General features: G+C 38.1%; 1 protein-coding gene across 5 annotated transcripts in view; it reads right to left on the bottom strand.

The window, feature by feature from the left end:
- The window catches only part of CUNH9orf85 (chromosome unknown C9orf85 homolog), a 137,337-nt gene that overhangs the window by 97,299 nt on the left and 22,180 nt on the right, over nucleotides 1-17,858 (bottom strand). For 4 of the 5 annotated variants that reach the window (XR_010407725.1, XR_010407724.1, XM_054509171.2 and 1 more), the window contains exon 2: nucleotides 1,589-1,695. Coding sequence is in view for 3 of the 5 variants with exons in the window: in XM_054509171.2 (XP_054365146.1) it covers nucleotides 1,589-1,695 (107 nt within the window). In the remaining 2 variants the exon portion in view is untranslated. Of the gene's footprint in view, nucleotides 1-1,588; nucleotides 1,696-5,537; nucleotides 5,628-17,858 lie in introns of all 5 variants that reach the window. The other variant, XM_054509170.2, reaches the window with a different exon arrangement.

Genomic DNA, 17,858 nt, shown 5'->3' with positions numbered 1-17,858 from the left:
ATGTAATGTATGGTGACTAACAAAATAATAAAATAAAATTTAAAAAATACATTATATGTTAATAAAAAAAATTTTTTTTTAAACCTAGCAGTTTCTTGATCTCTCATGAATAATCATTTGTTCCACATTAGCTTGGGCTTCTTTATTCCTAAAGATCTTCCTTTAGGCTTGAATGTCTTGTTATCTGTAATTGGGAATTTGTACAATATTAAGTTTCCTTCATTTTGCACTCATCGTGAGCTATTCTGTGGCTAACCTCATCTGCCTTAGGGTGATGGGGAATAGCAGCTCCTGAGGCTTCATTTCCTTGACCTACCTCAAGTTTCTCAAAGAGCTCTGGGTCACTGTACTACCTAGGTAGTGGCAACATTATCATGAGCTTTCTTGACTCCAAGGACTTCAATGACTCCAAGACAGGACAGAGTTGCTGACCTTTGAGTCTAGATGTCCACATCCAACTATTCTTTTTTTTTTTAAGAGTTTTTTAAAATTTTTGAATATATTTATTTTGAGTAATTCCTGCACCCAACATGGGGCTTGAACTCATGACCCCGAGATCAAGAGTCCCATGCTCTTCTGACTGAGCCAGCCAGGCACCCAAAGTTATACCAACATTTAGAGAGGAATCGCTTTTTTAAAAAGATTTTTATTTTTTAGGGAGTCTCTACACCCAATACGGGGCTCTAACTCACAACCTCAAGATCAAGAGTCGCATTCTCCACCAACTGAGCCAGCCAGGTGCCCCTAGAAAGCTACATATAATATAATAGGCCTATAAACTAAAACTACATGGCTTATACATAGCACAACCAGCTACAGAGAATACAGCAGAAAACACAGTTAATTTGTTCATGGAAATCTAGCCTTGGATAGCACCAACAGTTGCCAAACTTCCCTATGGCTAATTTGGGCCAGTGAGCATAAAACTCATCAGATTTGTTTAAAAGTATCTTCTTTTGCAAGGAAATGCTAAAGAATATGAAAAAAAGACTGAAAAGGGGCACCTGGGTGGCTCAGTTGGTTAAGCATCTGCCTTAGGGTCGGGGCTTCCTGCTCAGCAGGGAGTCTGCTTCTCCCTCTCCCTCTGCCCCTCCCCCTGCTTGTGCTCTTTGTCTCTCTCTCTCACTCTCCCCATCCCCTGCTCTCTCTCTCTCTCTGACACATAAATAAATAAAATCTTGGGCGCCTGGGTGGCTCAGTTGGTTAAGCGACTGCCTTCGGCTCAGGTCATGATCCTGGAGTCCCGGGATCGAGTCCCGCATTGGGCTCCCTGCTCTGCAGGGAGTCTGCTTCTCCCTCTGACCCTCCCCCCTCTCATGTGCTCTCTCTCATTCTCTCTCTCTCTCAAATAAATAAATAAAATCTTTAATATAAAATCTTTAAAAGAAAATAACGAATGGGATGGGAAAGGATGCATCCATTTTATAAAGCAGGAATCAGCATGTAAGATGAAATTCTACATGGGAGAATGGGATTTTTTCTCCATCTACCTTAATATTTAGTTGGATGCAATTTTGAGTATCAGGGAATGAAATAATAAACTATTATACATATATTATTGGTAAGATAATTAAGAAACATAACTCACCATTTTTTAGGCTTTGACAATGGTTTATATTTGCTATATTTTACACGCCATTCAAGAACTTCTTTACAGTGCTGACAAACTCCATCATGAAGTTTTGCATTAATTTTCTTAAAAACAAACAGAAAAACAAAGTAAGAATTTCACCTGTGAACCAGCATTGCAAACCCCATGAAAAAGGCACATGAGAAATTTAAGTTTTTTTAAATAGTAACCTAAATTTAATCTGCATAACATTTTATGATACACCACGTATTTTTATGTGTATTACTCAAGTTGGTTCTTTACAAAGGCAAAGATTCTTAACTAGGTGTAGCTCAGAATCATCCAAGAAACTTTTTAACCTCTTGGCAGGAATATTTTAGAAAGCCCTTCCCATTGATTCTGATGTGTGCAAATGTTAAAACTCAAATTTGTACAGTCAAGATATGTGCCTTTTACAGTATGTGGGTTATACCTCAATAAAAATGCAATAATAAAGAAGAAAACCTAATGCATATTTTAAGACTACTGTTTCCAACAATTCAAATCTTACCAAATGAGAAATAAGAAAATACACTGAGAAATTATAGTCCTAAACTGTCAGTCTGCAGGGGAGAGCGGAGACCATGACACCTAAGAAAGAAGTGTCAGGGAAAAGCAGCTGGAAGCACAAAGGCATTTAATTCTTCAATTTAATACTTTTCTATTCTCAAGTAAAGAAGAAATGTTTCAGAAAAGTTGCCTTGCTAATCTGACTTCTTCAAAACAGAAAATAAATGTGTGCATGGGAGTATCTATGGTGGGAAAGGGCTTTATGGGGGAAAAAACATCCCATATTTATTATGATTTCCTTCTCAGAACGTGTTGGGAAATTAGGAGGATGAAAAAAATTTAAATGTATCATGTGTTCTCCCCAACAGTTTTACGCTCTATAACATATTCATGTGATTCAGGACCCAGACTATTTATTTGCACTAAGTACTCTGAGAATTCTCTAACTTACTTTGGCTATGGAAGCCTGGTGTTTGCCTATTGTTGGAATAATGAGTAGAGGACATTTTATGTTTTCTTTGCTTCCTTTGTTTCCTTTCTTAATTTCTCAGGAGGAGAAAGAAAAGGATCACAAAAGATGCAGATTCTTTGGGAGGTTATCAGATGCTAAGTTAAAAGCATGAAGTTTAAAGATCATTGGGAAAAAAAAAAAAACCAAAACTTTGGAACACTGCTTTATACTCTTTAAAGTTCTAAAGAAGGTAAAATAATTTGACAAAACATTTACTCATGGAGAAAATATTTCAAGGGTCTTTACAAAAGCCACAAATTAAGCTGTGAATACATTATATTTGATTTTACCACTATGGTGAAAAACATATTGTTACCTAGGAATTGTGTATGGGTATTCCTTTCCCCCTGACCTAGATGGAGAATCCCTGGAAAAATAAATTCCACACGACACTACATTCCTTGCTACTGCTAAATGTTGCCAGAAAGAAGGAAATCTGTGTCCAATACCAAACTCCTCTTCTCATCAAACTTGATACATAGCTACTCACATAAGACTTGCTAAGAAATACCCAGAACTAAAATTCACATTTCATCATTTGTTCTCACTGCCGTCTGTTGCCTAGAGTATCTTACAAAAAGCATTACTTATATTTTCCTAACTCTAACAGTAATGGAAACAAACAAATGACTTGAACTATGATTACAATATGAATGTGATATGAACTTTCTTAATAGAATATTCTTAGAAGGCAAAACATTTTGTTACTTGCAATTTTATTATATATAACAAACTCTGCTTGTTAACTGGGAAGCATTATTTGGTTTCTTTCTGTTTCTGTATCCAATTTCTGACCAGTTCATCTTGATTTACAAAGCTGCACATAGCTTGGAAACTGGTTTCTTCAGGGTGGATCGGACAATGGAACAAAACAGGTCTTTGTGGAAACTTGTCCTATGAGTGATGTGTGAAACCGTATAAATGGAGATGTTGCAGAAAGTTCACATGACTAACAGGCACTACTACAAAACTGAATTTGATTTTCATGTGTTAAGAAATGAATCAGAGTAAGAATGAAAATGAATGGCACTTTCACTTGAAAAGAGTTGCAAAAAGAAAGAAAATTGTGCACCTTGTCTTACTGTATTTTGGCAAACTAGAAAAAGTGAATTCCAAGTGATATAAGCAATGAAAGCTAAATCCTAGTTCTAGGAATTACTCTGCCGGAGCAAAGAAGATGGCAATCTTGCCTTACTCACACCTATGTTTACAACTAACCTTGTTTTTGCAATTAATTTTAGCATAATCCTCCTGGTAGAAAGCATAGGTTATTAAGGTTAAGATTTAAGCATGTCCAAATATAAAATCAAAACTTAGTTTTATAAGTACAAAAAAGCCTTTAAAGATCATTTTGTTTAAGAAGCTACTTTGCAAACCTTTAAAGGGAAAAAACTTCAGAGACAATTCCACTGAACTTAGGAATCTTAGCTAAAGAAGAAAATCTTATTTATAAATTGAACACTTCCTTTTAAGTTAGAATAAACTTAGGGTGTATCAAAAGACACTCTTACTTAATATATATGTAAAGTCTTAGCCATCATTGATTCATACCACATATTTTATAGTAAATGTTGTTATTCCTCCTGTAAACATTCTGTTGTCAGACAAGGCATCTTTTAAAATGTAATACAGCAATCTCAAGAAGAAATTAGATGAGGACTTTACCACCCAAGAGGCAAACTGCAAATATAATATCTGTATCAACAGGCTGATACTGAAAAATACTTTATAAAATATAAAGTACCCTTTAACAGAAGGAAGATACTATTATGGGGGAAAGGAATTTGAATACCACTCAAGAACAACTAATAATTTTTCATTAGGATTTTTTTTTTGGTACTTATTTCTTTAAGAAATGCTAATGGTAAACAATGGTATATTTTACTTCCCTTCATTAATTGAAAAAAAAAGAATTAAAAAACTAAATTAAAGTCAAGGAAAATGCCAATTCTAACTGCCGCTGAAAATCCATATCCAAGAAATGGCCTTGTTCTTCCCCCTGCATTACCCCTTCCCCCAAAATAAGGTTCTCGAGCTAATATAGCTACAACAGTATTACTCCAGAAAATAGGATTTTTATATCCTATTTATACTTAAAGGTACATATTTTTTAAATTTTCTATTAATATTCCCTTATTCTAAATTTGGCTAGAGGATAAAGGATCTCTAGATTTGGGAGCAAGAACTTATATGATTAATAATAATAACATTAAAAATCTGTCTTTTTTTTTTTTAGATTTTATTTATTTATTTATTTATTTGAGAGAGAGAGAGAGAGAGAGAGAGAAACAGCATGAGAGGGGAGAGGGTCAGAGGGAGAAGCAGGCTCCCCACTGAGCTGGGAGCCTGAGGTGGGACTTGATCCCAGGACTCCAGGATCATGACCTGAGCCAAAGGTAGTCGCTTAACCCACTGAGCCACCTAGGCGCCCCCAAAATCTCTTTTAGGTTGTGACTTTCAAATCATAAACTATTTTGTTTTAAATCCTTTTAATATGGCCAGAACAAGGTTGGGCATAAAGTATCTTCAAAATCAGTACAACCGGGACACTTGGGTGGCTCAGTCGGTTAAGCATCTGCCTTTGGCTCAGGTCATGATCCCCGGGTCCTGGGATGGAGCCCCGTGTCTGGCTCCCTGCTCAGCAAGGAGCCTGCTTCTCCCTCTGCCTGTCATTCCCCCAGCTTGTGCTCCCTCTCTGACAAATAAATAAATAAAACCTTTAAAAAAAAACAAAATCAATACAGCCAAAAACAGATGAGGGAATCATATTTAAGGGAAAATGAAGGCAGGCAAGGAAAATGATGAAGCACTCAGGAGTGCAGCTGGAAAGTGTACTTGCTAGAGATGGACCACGAGTGAAATCCAAGCTTTCTAGCAGCCAGTAAAACATGAGCTCCATTCCCTTACCTGCTTCAATGCCTGTAACATGCCCAAAATCCAGTTTCTTGGAAGTAGTACAACTATTCTGGTTACCGAAACCCAAAATCTGGTCTTTCCCTGAAAGAACCCCATATGATACAGTAAGCCATGCTCTCAACAACACCCTTACAATATAAAGCATTTCACAGAGCTGTTTTCTACCAGGGTTCTCCAAGTAGTCTGGTGTTACATAATGTAAAACACAGTTCGGTAAAAGTTGTTCTCGGGGGTACAATGTATGTACAGATGCCTGATATTAATAGGATCTACAGGAATGCACCACATATAATAAGGTCATCATACGTAGTATTTCTCTTAACCGAGTTCTAAAAACATCCACCTCTATTATGAAAAATTTCAAACATGCAGAAAGAAGTTAAAACAATACTAATGCATAGCCATATACACGTTATCTAGAAACAGCTCTTAACATTTTTTAACCTGTTTTCTATGTGTGTGTACACTTAAACTAAGCTGCAGACATCAGGATGCTTTACCTCTTTTTTTTTTTTTTAAAGATTTTATTTATTTGAGAGAGAATGAGATAGAGAGAGCATGAGGGGGGGAGGGTCAGAGGGAGAAGCAGACTCCCCGCTGAGCAGGGAGCCCAATGCGGGCCTCGATCCCAGGACCCCAGGATCATGACCTGAGCCGAAGGCAGTCGTTTAACCAACTGAGCCACCCAGGCGCCCAGGATGCTTTACCTCTTAATCATATATATCCTAGAAATACTTTCTCTTAATTAACCACACTACTGTTACACTTCAGAAAAAATGAAAAATAACTCTCTATGTCATTGACTGTAGCCAGTCTACACTGAAATTTCCTCACCTGCCCCCTGCCCTCTAAATCAGTATTCAAGTACTGTTCAATAGTTATCTTTCTTCTGTTCTAAAAGGATTTCTTTTTTTTTTTCTTTTTTTAAGAGACAGAGATTAAGGGGGAGGGGCAGAGGGAAAGGAGAGAGAGAGAACCTTAAGCAGGCTTCATGCCCAGCACAAAGCCCAATGACAGAGGGCTCGATCTCACAACCCTAAGATCACAACCTGAGCCAAAATCAAGAGTCAGACGCTTAACTGACTGAGACACCCAGGCGTCCCAGGATTTCCCTCTTTTATCCTCTACTGTACTAATATTTTTGAAAATAGCAGGCAAGTGGTCTTTGAAAACATCCCACATTCTGCGTATGTCTGATTGTTTATTCACGGTGTAATTTAACTCATTGCTTTATCATACTTCCATAAAATGGAAGTTAGGTTTAAAGGCTTGCTTAGATCCAGGTGTCACATTTTTTGATAAGAGTAGTTCATATTTGCTATTGCTGCACACTTCATATTACTCCCCCACAGGAGGCACAAAATGTCCAGTTCTCACCTAGTCAGGGATATGAAATTTGATTTGGTTAAGATGGTGACTCCTCTAATCTCCTCCAATTATAAAGATTACCAATAACCTATGCGGGTCATGCCAATATACTGTTCCACAATACATTTCATCTCATGGTTTAGCACCCATTCAAGACCCTTTGCCTGAATCAATTATTTTATCTACTCACTTATTTATTTGGTAAGTTAAGTAAGCTCGCTCTACGCCTAATGCAGGGCTTGAACTCACAACCCTGGTATCAGGGGTCGCATGCTCTACTGACTGAGCCAGCCAGGTGCTCCTGAATCAATCATTGTAAATGTTAACTCGTATCATTCTTTGTACATTCATTAAATTTTTTAAAAAGGTTACCAGCTAGGGGGTACCTGGGTGGCTCAGTCAGTTGAGTGTCCCACTCTTGATTTCAGCTCAGGTCATGATCTCAGGGTCATGAGACAGAGCCAAACGTTGGGCTCGGTGCTCAGTGTGGAGTCTGCTTGAGATTCTCTATCTCCCTCTCCCTCTCCCCCAACTTGCACTAAATAAATAAATAGATAAATAAATAAATAAATAAAATCTTAAAAAAAAAAAAAGTTACCAGCTGGGGGTGCCTGGCTGGCTCAGTCAGAAGGACATGTGACTCTTGATCCCAGGGTCATGAGTTGGAGCCCCACGTTGAGTGTAGAGATTACAAAAATAACTAAATAAACTCAAAAAAATAATTTAAAAAATAAGAATAAAATGGTTACCAGCTGAAGTCAGTTTTGAGGTACAATGCATATATTATATATACATATAATAAAATTTGCCCATTTTAGATGTATAGTTGTATGAATCTGACAACCAAAATATAGAATATTTTCATTACTCTAAAAAGTTGTCTCATGGCCCTTTGTTGTCAATCCCTTCTACCAGTCCCCAGGCAATGCTGATTTTTTATTTTTTAAGATTTTATTTATTTACTTGACAGAGAGAGACACAGCAAGAGGGAATACAAGCAGGGGAGTGGGAGAGGGAGAAGCAGGCTTCCCGCGGAGCAGGGAGCCCGATGTTCCTATAGTTTTGCCTTTTTTAGAATGTCATATAAATGGAATATGGATAAAGTATACAGCTATTTGCAGAGCTCATGCCTTTTTATTGGTGAATGGCAGTCCACTGTATAGATGTGCTATAATAACATTTATTCATTCACCATTTGAAGGACATTCTGAGTTGTTTCTAGTTTTGGGTAGTAATATTAGCATACGAGTTTTTGTGTAGACATTTTTTATTTCTTTTAGGTTAATACCTAAGAATAATATTGTTGGATTGTGTAACATTTTTTTTTTTGCTTTAAAATTTTTATTTATTTATTTATTTATTTGAAAGAGAGCACATTCCTTCATAAGCAGGGGGAGGGGCAAAGGAAGAGGGAGAGAGAATTTCAAGCAGACTCTGCACTGAGCATGGAGCCTGATGCAGGGCTCAATTTCATGACCCTAACTAAGATCATGACCTGAGCTGAAGAGTCAAAAGCCTACCCAAGCTGTCCCTGTGACAGTTTTTTGCTTAACTTTTTTCTTTTTTTTTTAATTAAGATTTTATTTATTTATTTGACAGAGAGAGACACAGTGAGAGAAGGAACACAAGCAAGGGGAGTGGGAGAGGGAGAAGCAGGCCTCCCACCGAGCAGGGAACCCAATGCGGGGCTGGATCCCAGGACCCTGGGATCATGACCTGAGCCAAAGGCAGATGCCCGACAACTGAGTCACCTAGGCGCCCCTCTTTTTGTTTTGTTTTGTTTTTAAGATTTATTTATTTATTTGAGAGAGAGAGAGAACATGAGCAGGGGGTGGGGCAGAGGGAGAGAATCTCAAGCCGACTCCCTGCTGAGCACGGAGCCAGACACAGAGCTCCATTCCAGAGCCCAAGACCATGACCTGAGCTGAAACCAAGAGCTGGATGCTCAGCCCACCTAGCCACCCAGGTGCCCCTCTGCTTAATTTTATAAGAAATTAATGCTTTTTGGGGGCACCTGGGTGGCTCATTTGGTTAAGTGTCTGCCTTCGGCTCAGGTCATTTTACCATGATCCTAGGATTGAGTCCCACATCAGGTTACCTGCTCAACGGGGAGCCTGCTTCTTCTCCCTCTCCTGCTGCTCCCTGAACTTGTGCTCTCTCTCAAATAAATAAATAAAATCTTTTTTTTTTTTTTAAAGATTTTATTTATTTGACAGAGACACAGCGAAAGAGGGAACACAAGCAGGGGGAGTGGGAGAGGGAGAAGCAGGCTTCCCGCCGAGCAGGGAGCCTGATGTGGGGCTCGATCCCAGGACCCTGGGATCATGACCTGAGCCGAGGGCAGACGCTTAACGACTGAGCCACCCAGGCGCCCCTAAATAAATAAAATCTTAAAAAAAAAACAACTAATACTTTTTCAAAGTGGCTATACCATTTTCCATTCCCACTAACCATGTATAAAGATTCAGTTTTTCCACATCATTTCTAGTATTTGACATGGTAAATATTTTTTATTTTAGCCATTAGAATAAGTGTATAATATTATCTCATTATGGTTTTAATTTGCATCTCCTTAATAATTAATAATGTTGAACATCTTTTCATGTGCTTACTTGCCATCATGTATTTTCCTTAGTGTCTATTCAAATCTTTTGCCTGTTGTTTTCAATTGAGTTGTTCATTTTCTAATTATTAAGATATGAGGAGGGTTCTGTATATATTCTTGATAATGTGTTTTGCAAATATATTCTCCCAATCTGTGCTTTTATTTTCATTATCTTAACAGTGCTTTTCTAAGAGAAGAATTTTGTAATTTCAATGAAGAACAACTCATTATAGAAAGACGCACAGAGCTTACTTATTCAATTTTTTTTTATAGACCTTGCATTTTCTGTCAAATCTAAGAAGTCTTTGAGGAATCATGAAGATGTTTACCTATATTTTTGACTTAGAAGTTTAGTAATTTTAGGTTTTACATTAAATCTATGATCCATTTTGAATTAATTTTTCTACATGGTGCAAAACACTAGTAGAGGTTCATTTTAAATTAAATATGGGTGACGCCTGGGTGGCTTGTAGGTTAAGTGGCTGCCTTTGGCTCAGGTCATGATCCCAGAGTCCTGGGATCAAGTCCTGCCTGCCACTCCCTCTGCCTGTGCACGCACTCTCTCTCTCTCTGTCAAATAAATAAGATCTTTTAAAAAATTAAAAATAAATTAAATATGGATGTCCACGTTCCAACACCACTACATTGCATTTGTATCCTTGTCAAAAATTTAGTATGTGTGCGTCCATTCTATCACATTAATCTGTAGTACTCTTTCACCCATACCACCTTGTCTTGATTAGTGTTGCTTTAGGGTCTTGAAATTAGTACAGTGCATCCTCCAACTCTGTTCTTTTTCAAAATCGTTTTGACTATTCTAGTTCCTTTGCTTTTCCATAAACATTTTGGTTTGTTGATTTTGATAAAAAAGCTATGATTGTGATTAGGATTACACTGAAACTATGAATAACATTGGGGGAGAACTGACATCTCAACAGCATTGAATCTTCCAAACAATGAGCATTGCATTCGTGAGATAAGCCCCACTTGTCTGTGATGTATTGTATTTTTACTTATTGGTGAATACAATATGCTAATATTTTGTTGAAATTTTTGTGTCTAAATTCAATGAGAGATTTTGGCCCATAGTTGTTTTGGGTTTTCTCTTACAATGCCTTTCTCTGGCATTGGTGTCTAACTCAGTTGCTAGAGAATCACGTGCAAGGGTTAAAAAGACTTAAAATAGGAATAAAGACTTTACATATCTTAGAAGAATAGAATATTAAAAATCTTGTAGAATAAGCTCAAATCCTATTTTTAAATGTTAAAAGTACATTTACATGTTTAAAAGTATTTTACAGAACACTTTTAGGACTCAACCTTGCAAGTGGATAAATATGAAATGGGACAGAGGAGAAGACAGAGTTCAAACTTTACATGGAAAACCCTTTTGTATTCTGTCCAGCAGTCTGTAACTTTGTTCATCTTCTTACTGCTTAGTTTTGCAACTACAGTGGTTCTTTCCCTTTAATACTTTTCCCTACTGTGTATTAACAATGGTATACTAGATTATACGGTTTTCTTATGATAGGAATTACCTTTGTAGATGAAAAATAACTTTACTGATCAATTTTATAGATTTAAAACAATATGAGCATTTATATCAAAATATTCATATTAGAGAAATGTTATAATACAGATAAAGAAAAAAAGAAAAGTCCATCACTCAGATTCTATAATTTCCAGCCTTTTAAGTATATTTATAAAACTTTGCGTTTTTTTCTGTACATGTTGCTTTATAACTTGTCATTATTTTTTTCATATTAATATATATTTTGAAAGCTTGTTTTTATTGACTACATTATATTCTCTCAGAGTAGTACAGTCACTTACTTAACCTATTTCTTATTATTTGACAATTTGGTTGTCTCCAATTCCTGACTGAATATAGATATAGATATGTAAATATTTTTTAAAGTAACCTCTACGCCAATGTGGGGCTTGAACTCATAACCCCAAGATCAAGAGTTACACACTCTACCAACTGAGCCAGCCAGGCTCCCCTGAATATACATATTTTTTAACATATTATTTTATAAACATCAGGAAATGTCTAATGAACTTGCAAATTCTCATCACATTATATTTACACATAAATTCTGGTCCCATTTCAACAAAAGAGTAAAAATAACAGGAATTTTGGGCGCCTGGGTGGCTCAGTTGGTTAAGCGACTGCCTTCGGCTCAGGTCATGATCCTGGAGTCCCTGGATCGAGTCCCGCATCGGGCTCCCTGCTCGGCAGGGAGCCTGCTTCTGCCTCTGGCCCTCCCCCCTCTCATGTGCTCTCTCTCATTCTCTCTCTCTCAAATAAATAAATAAAATCTTTAAAAAAAATAAAATAAAATAACAGGAATTTTATCAGAGGTAAAAACTCACAGTAAAGAATAACTGTCCCTTATTTTTTTTAATATATATATATTTAATTTTTATTTTAAGTAGGCTTCACACTCAACATGAGGCTTGAACTCACTACCCCAAGATCAAGAGTGACCACTCCACCAACTGAGCCAGCCAAGTGTCCCTAATTGTTCCTTTCTTGAATCAAGTATATAATTACGTGGATATTGAAGTAAATGTTCCTAATATTGCCTATAAAATTTTGCTTTGCCTTTTTATCCAGGTGGTTATTATTTTAAAAAGAATAGAAAATACTGCCATTTTTCTTTTCAGAAAGGGAATTAAAAAATACTCTTGTGGGCTGCCTGGGGGGCTCAATTGGTTAAGCATCTGCCTTCGGCTCAGGTCATGATCCCAGGGTCCTAGGACTGAGTCCTGCATCTGGCTCCTTGCTCAGGGGGGAGTCTGCTTCTCCCTCTCCCTCTGGTGCTCCCCCTGCTTGTGTTTTCTCTCACTTTCTCTCCTGCTCTCTGTCCCACTCTCTGTCAAAAAAATAAAGTCTTAAAAAAAAATACTCCTGCTATAATCAACTTAGTATCACATTTAGACCACCACTAATATGTCATCCAGGATATCAATACTGAGTTCTAGTGACTTCAAACTTTCAAATCTACAAACTTTTTTTAGTGTGATAAAGAAGTAATAAGTTTGAATGTCCACTACTCTCAGAAATACCTTATTTGGATTAAGTCACTGAGTCATACTATTTTTATGTATTTTATTATTTCACAAAATGAGCTGGTCATATAAATAGCTTAGAAATACTTTTGAAGTGCATTCTGATAGTAAAACTGGTTTTACTGTCATTTAAGGAAAAATATAAAACAAAAGTTACTATAGGCTTACTTCTTTTTAGGAAACCATTTGTCTAATATAGCTAATTACAGATTAGCTACCAACATTTATGATTTTTCACAAAAAATTCAGGACAAGTCTCCTTTAAGTAAAATAGTACTCTAGGGTTCTAAAATACTTTATATACATACATATATCAAATATATATCTGAGTTACCAATATTTGATTTTTTACTATATAAAATTCTAATTAAAAGATACCTAAAGCAAGGGGCACCTGGCTGGCTTAGCCAGAAGAGTGAGCAACTCTTAATCTTAGGATCATGAGTTTGAGCCACATACTGGGTATAGAAATTACTAAAAAAAAGTAAAATAAAATAAAAAAAAAACACTAAAAAAAACCCCAAAACCAAAACAACAAAAAACAAAAGAAAAAGAAAAGGAGAAAAAAAAAATAGGGCACCTGGGTGGCTCAGTAGGTTGAGTTTCTGACTCTTGATTTCAGCTCAGGTCATGATCTCTGGGTAGGGCTTCACACTGGGCATAGAGTCCACTAGGGATTCTCTCCCTCCCTCTGTCCCTCCCTCCCCTCATGCGCACACATTCACATGCTCTCTCTCTCTTTCAAAAACCAAACCAAAACTAAACAAACAAACCAAAAAGATACCTAAAGCATAAAGTGGGGTATCTACTAATAGCTAAAATAATTAATTTTCTTCCCCAAAGTCTACTCCATCCTCCTCCCATTCACTCTACATTAATCATAAGTCCTTAAAGAATCAATACCAAACTGAGAGAAGTGAAAATATACATGAGAAATACTCAAACTGGGGAGCCTGGGTGGCTCAGTCATTAAGCATCTGCCTTCGGCTCAGGTCATGATCCCAGGGTCCTGGGATCAAGCCCTGCATCAGGCTCCCTGCTCCGCGGGAAGCCTGCTTCTCCCTCTCCCACTCCCCCTGCTTGTGTTCCCTCTCTTGCTGTCTCTCTCTGTCAAATAAAAAAACAAAATCTTAAAAAAAGAAAGAAAGAAATACTCAAACTGGTCCTCTTACTCAGTAAACTTACAATATAAGCTTTTTACACTCAAGAAATAATATTTGAGTCCCTCTCCCACTTTGTTACTGCTGGAATCTTTAACAAGTGACATCTGCGAAAATAAACAATTCCATTTTCATCCAAACACTGAATATAAAATGAGTCCGGATCATCCCAAACAGAGGACTATTCTCTCAATAAGTGGCTAGAGCTATTGTCCGTTGGAATTATACAGAGAGGGCCTGTGTACAAACTACCCAAGCTACCTACTGATTTATTTCAGCAGCCAAGCAAACTACCCAGATTTTCACTCACAAACCTAATGCAAACAGACACTTAAGTGGAGTCACACCTGCTTACAGGCAGAAACATGCTGTTGCAATATCTTCTGGCAGTTAGAGAAACCTATTTAAAAAAGCATTTTTCCCAAAGTATATTTACTCATTTACTCTAAGAAAAATTAAAATAAGTTAATGCTGTGCATTTTAACAAGCAAATATTTCTAAAAGATACTAACAACCAAAACTGCATTGTTAAACTGATCAATGACATCTTTTTTTTTTAAAGATTTTATTTATTTATTTGAGAGAGAGTGAGCGAGCAGGGGGGAGGGGCAGAGGGAGAGGGAGAAGCAGACTTCCTGCTGAGCAGGGAGCCCCATGCAGGATTTGATCCCAGGACGCTGGTATCATGACCTGTGCAGAAGGCAGATGCTTATCCGACTGAGCCACCCAGGCACCCCTCAATCACAGCTTTAAAAAGGTGTAGTCGTTGCAACAAAGAGTACTCTGGTATGAAGATTTTTAATTCTGTCCATTTTGTTTGAAAAGGCACAATTTGGGAGGACATGTTATGATGTTAGAAAAATATTTTTATGGAAGGACCCACAACACAATGCTAAAAACAAATGATAAGCAGAACATTAGAAAGAATAATCTCCCGGCAACAAGAGAGATTTGCCTTCTAATTAAAACGTGGGCACTTAATATTTTAAGATAATGTGATGCCAGGTATCTTTGAGCCATCTTCATTATTAAGTATGGGACATTTTTAGTAAATAAGTAACCCAAGAACAACTTCTCTAAATAGAAATAAATAGGGGCGCCTGGGTGGCTCAGTCGTTCAGCGTCTGCCTTCGGCTCCGGTCATGACCCCAGGGTCCTAGGATCGAGCCCCGCATCGGGCTCCCTGCTTGGCGGGAAGCCTGCTTCTCCCTCTCCCACCCCCCTGCTTGTGTTCCTTCTCTCGCTGTGCCTCTCTCTGTCAAATAAATAAATAAAATCTTTATAAATAAATAAATAGAAATAAATAGCCTTACTATCAGAGCAGTTCTATGGGAAGTAAGTCTTCTCTTCCTCAAAATTTTGCTATAAATGATCAAAATGTCAATGGTTTTATCTAAAAATAATTTTTGTCTTTCCTGAAAAAAAGACCTTACAAAGTAGGATCATAACCCCAACTCCATTTGCTCCTTCTCAAGATCCTTTGCTAAGGCTTCTTCCTCTGATTACCCCTTAAAAATATCCATTCCCCAATATTTATTTAGTCATCCATTCATGCATTCACTCACTCACTCATTCTATCTCTGTCTCTTCAACCAAGGTGCCCGCTCAGTGCTCCTTTCTTTCCACATTATGTATTTACTCTTGGTCAACTGAACCTGTAACCACAGCCTCAACAAGGAACTCAATAAAGATTATAACCAAACCTATGTCCCCAGTCCTACTGTCTCTCTGGCGGTCCTGGTATTTCAGACTGCATGCGCAATATTCACATTTCTCCTCATGCAAATCCTTGAAATATCTCAAATTCATGAACTGAAAAGCAATCACTATCTTAGGAATAGAATCTGTTTCTCCTTTGTTCCAAACTTCATCTTTAGAAAGTCTTCTTGTAGGCACAAGTACAAAAATCTCAGGTCACCTTGGACTTCTCGCTCTCCTTTTCAATGCCAATACTGACAGAATCAATTTTTCCACAATGTCCCCATGTCTTCTACTTTATATCCCCCCACTTCCTTATATCAGGTCCTTATTTCTGATCTGCATTACTGAAGTAGCATCCCAAATGAAGATGGATTGGGAGTGAGGAAGATAGAGAACAGGAGACCAAGCCATCAACACTTACGTTTTAATGGACATCTCTCCATAACTCTCCTCTAGTCAGAAACCTACACTCTTTTTTTTTTTAAGATTTTATTTATTTATCTGACAGGGAGACACAAGCCAGAGAGGGAACAGGCTGGGAGCCCAATGCGGGGCTCGATTCCAGGACCCTGGGACCATGACCTGAGCCGAAGGCAAACGCTTAACGACTGAGCCACCCAGGCGCCCCAGAAACCTACACTCTTTAAGGCACTCCTAAGACTGATATTCAGAACTCTCTGCAATTTGATCCCTACTTTTCTTTCTGGTCCTATCTCCTGTTTTTCCTCCCTATGCATTTATTTATTTATTTTTTTTTTTTTTTTTTTACAGATTTTATTTATTTGACAGAGAGACACAGCGAGAGAAGGAACACAAGCAGGGGGAGTGGAGAGGGAAAAGCAGACTCCCCGTTGAGCAAGGAGCCCGATGTGGGGCTCGATCCCAGGACCCTGGGATCATGACCTGAGCCGAAGGCAGTCGCTTAACAACTGAGCCACCCAGGGGCCCCCTCCCTATGCATTTAAGCACTCCTAAGTAAACCAATCTGGTAGTACAGAAATTGCACCGTGCCTCCTCCTGTCTTTGTTCTGCCTGCACTGCATCTCCTTTTGCTCAGTATATGCATACTGAAGTTTAATTCTTCGTTCACATTCCAGCTTTGCTTTCCAAGCAATCACCCCAGATCCACTGTACTATCTCCCACCTCATTCAATTCAGAAGATGTACACAACACTTACAATGGCTGGGCCATATGAGATATTAGAGATGCAAGGTTAAAAAAAGAGCAAGGTAAGGTCCTTGCCTTTGAGCAAGTAAGCAGGCAAATGAAAAGACAGTTTTGACACTGGGGAAATTGCTTTGGGATCATCCTCTACCTAACAAAGTCCAGTACACAGGGAAGACCTTGTGGAAGCATGAGAAAGCATATGGCCCTTCTGGGAAACTGCAAACACAACAGCTGAACAATAGGGTGTGACGAGAAGGAGAGGAATGAGCTAAACTATAAGAGGAACTGCCTGCTAAGCTAAAGAATTTCGACTCTTAAATAGGGAAGGGACCTGACTGGATAGGATCCTAAGGTGTAATTAAAGACAAGACTGGAGGGAAGTATGGAGATCAGTAAGGAAGTTGCTATAGTCACCTAGAATTATATACTAAAACACTAAATTTGGCTGTGGTAGTGGGGATAGAGATGGGCACAGGCATGGGAGGCAATAAAGACACAGAAATTATCTGGATTCAGTAAAGAGAACAGATGACTACAAGAGAGTTGGAGCAAAGCCAAGACTCCAGGGGAAGAGTGACTTTTAAGTCAGTTCTCAAACTCCAGGGTACATAAGACCCAACTGGAAAACATATTTAAAAATCGTATTTCCAGGGGCACCTAGCTGGCTTAGTCAGAAGAGCATGTGACTCTAGATTTCGGCGTTGTGAGTTCGAACCCCAAGTTGGGGTATAGAGATTACTAAAAATAAACAAACTTTAATAAATAATTTAAATTAAATTAAAATAAAATCAGATTTCCAGGCCCCACTCCCTGAGATTTTGATTTTGTAACTCAGGAGCTGTTGCATGGATTATGCTTTGAGAACGTGTGGTTGAAGGATGTGGGTACGCTCTGGAGCAAGAAGGAGCTCAGACAGGGTGGGCTTCTGGAAAAACAACCCCTCCCACCTTCCCAAGGTAGACCTAAATGTGCAAACAGAGAGTGTGATCCTTGGAAAGCTAGTCACATAGACTAGCATTATCAAATATGGGGGAAGGTAAATACCAGAATAGTCTCAGGTGTGGTTTGAGGACCATGTACGTCGGAATTGCCTGTGAGGCTTGTTGAGAATGATGATTCCTGGACTCAACCCAAGAACTACTGATTGAGAATTTCTGGCAACTGGGATTCTGCACCTTACACAAGCTTTCCCAGAAGACCCTTAAGCATGCCAAAGTTTAAGAATTGCTGTCGTA

Source organism: Mirounga angustirostris, unplaced genomic scaffold, assembly GCF_029215605.1.
Source record: "Mirounga angustirostris isolate CCGP_5_RB_7025 unplaced genomic scaffold, mMirAng1.0.hap1 SCAF_15, whole genome shotgun sequence".
Classification (NCBI taxonomy): Eukaryota; Metazoa; Chordata; class Mammalia; order Carnivora; family Phocidae; genus Mirounga; species Mirounga angustirostris.
The sequence above is the reverse complement of the archived record's forward strand: the minus strand, read 5'-3'. Positions and strand labels throughout refer to the sequence as shown.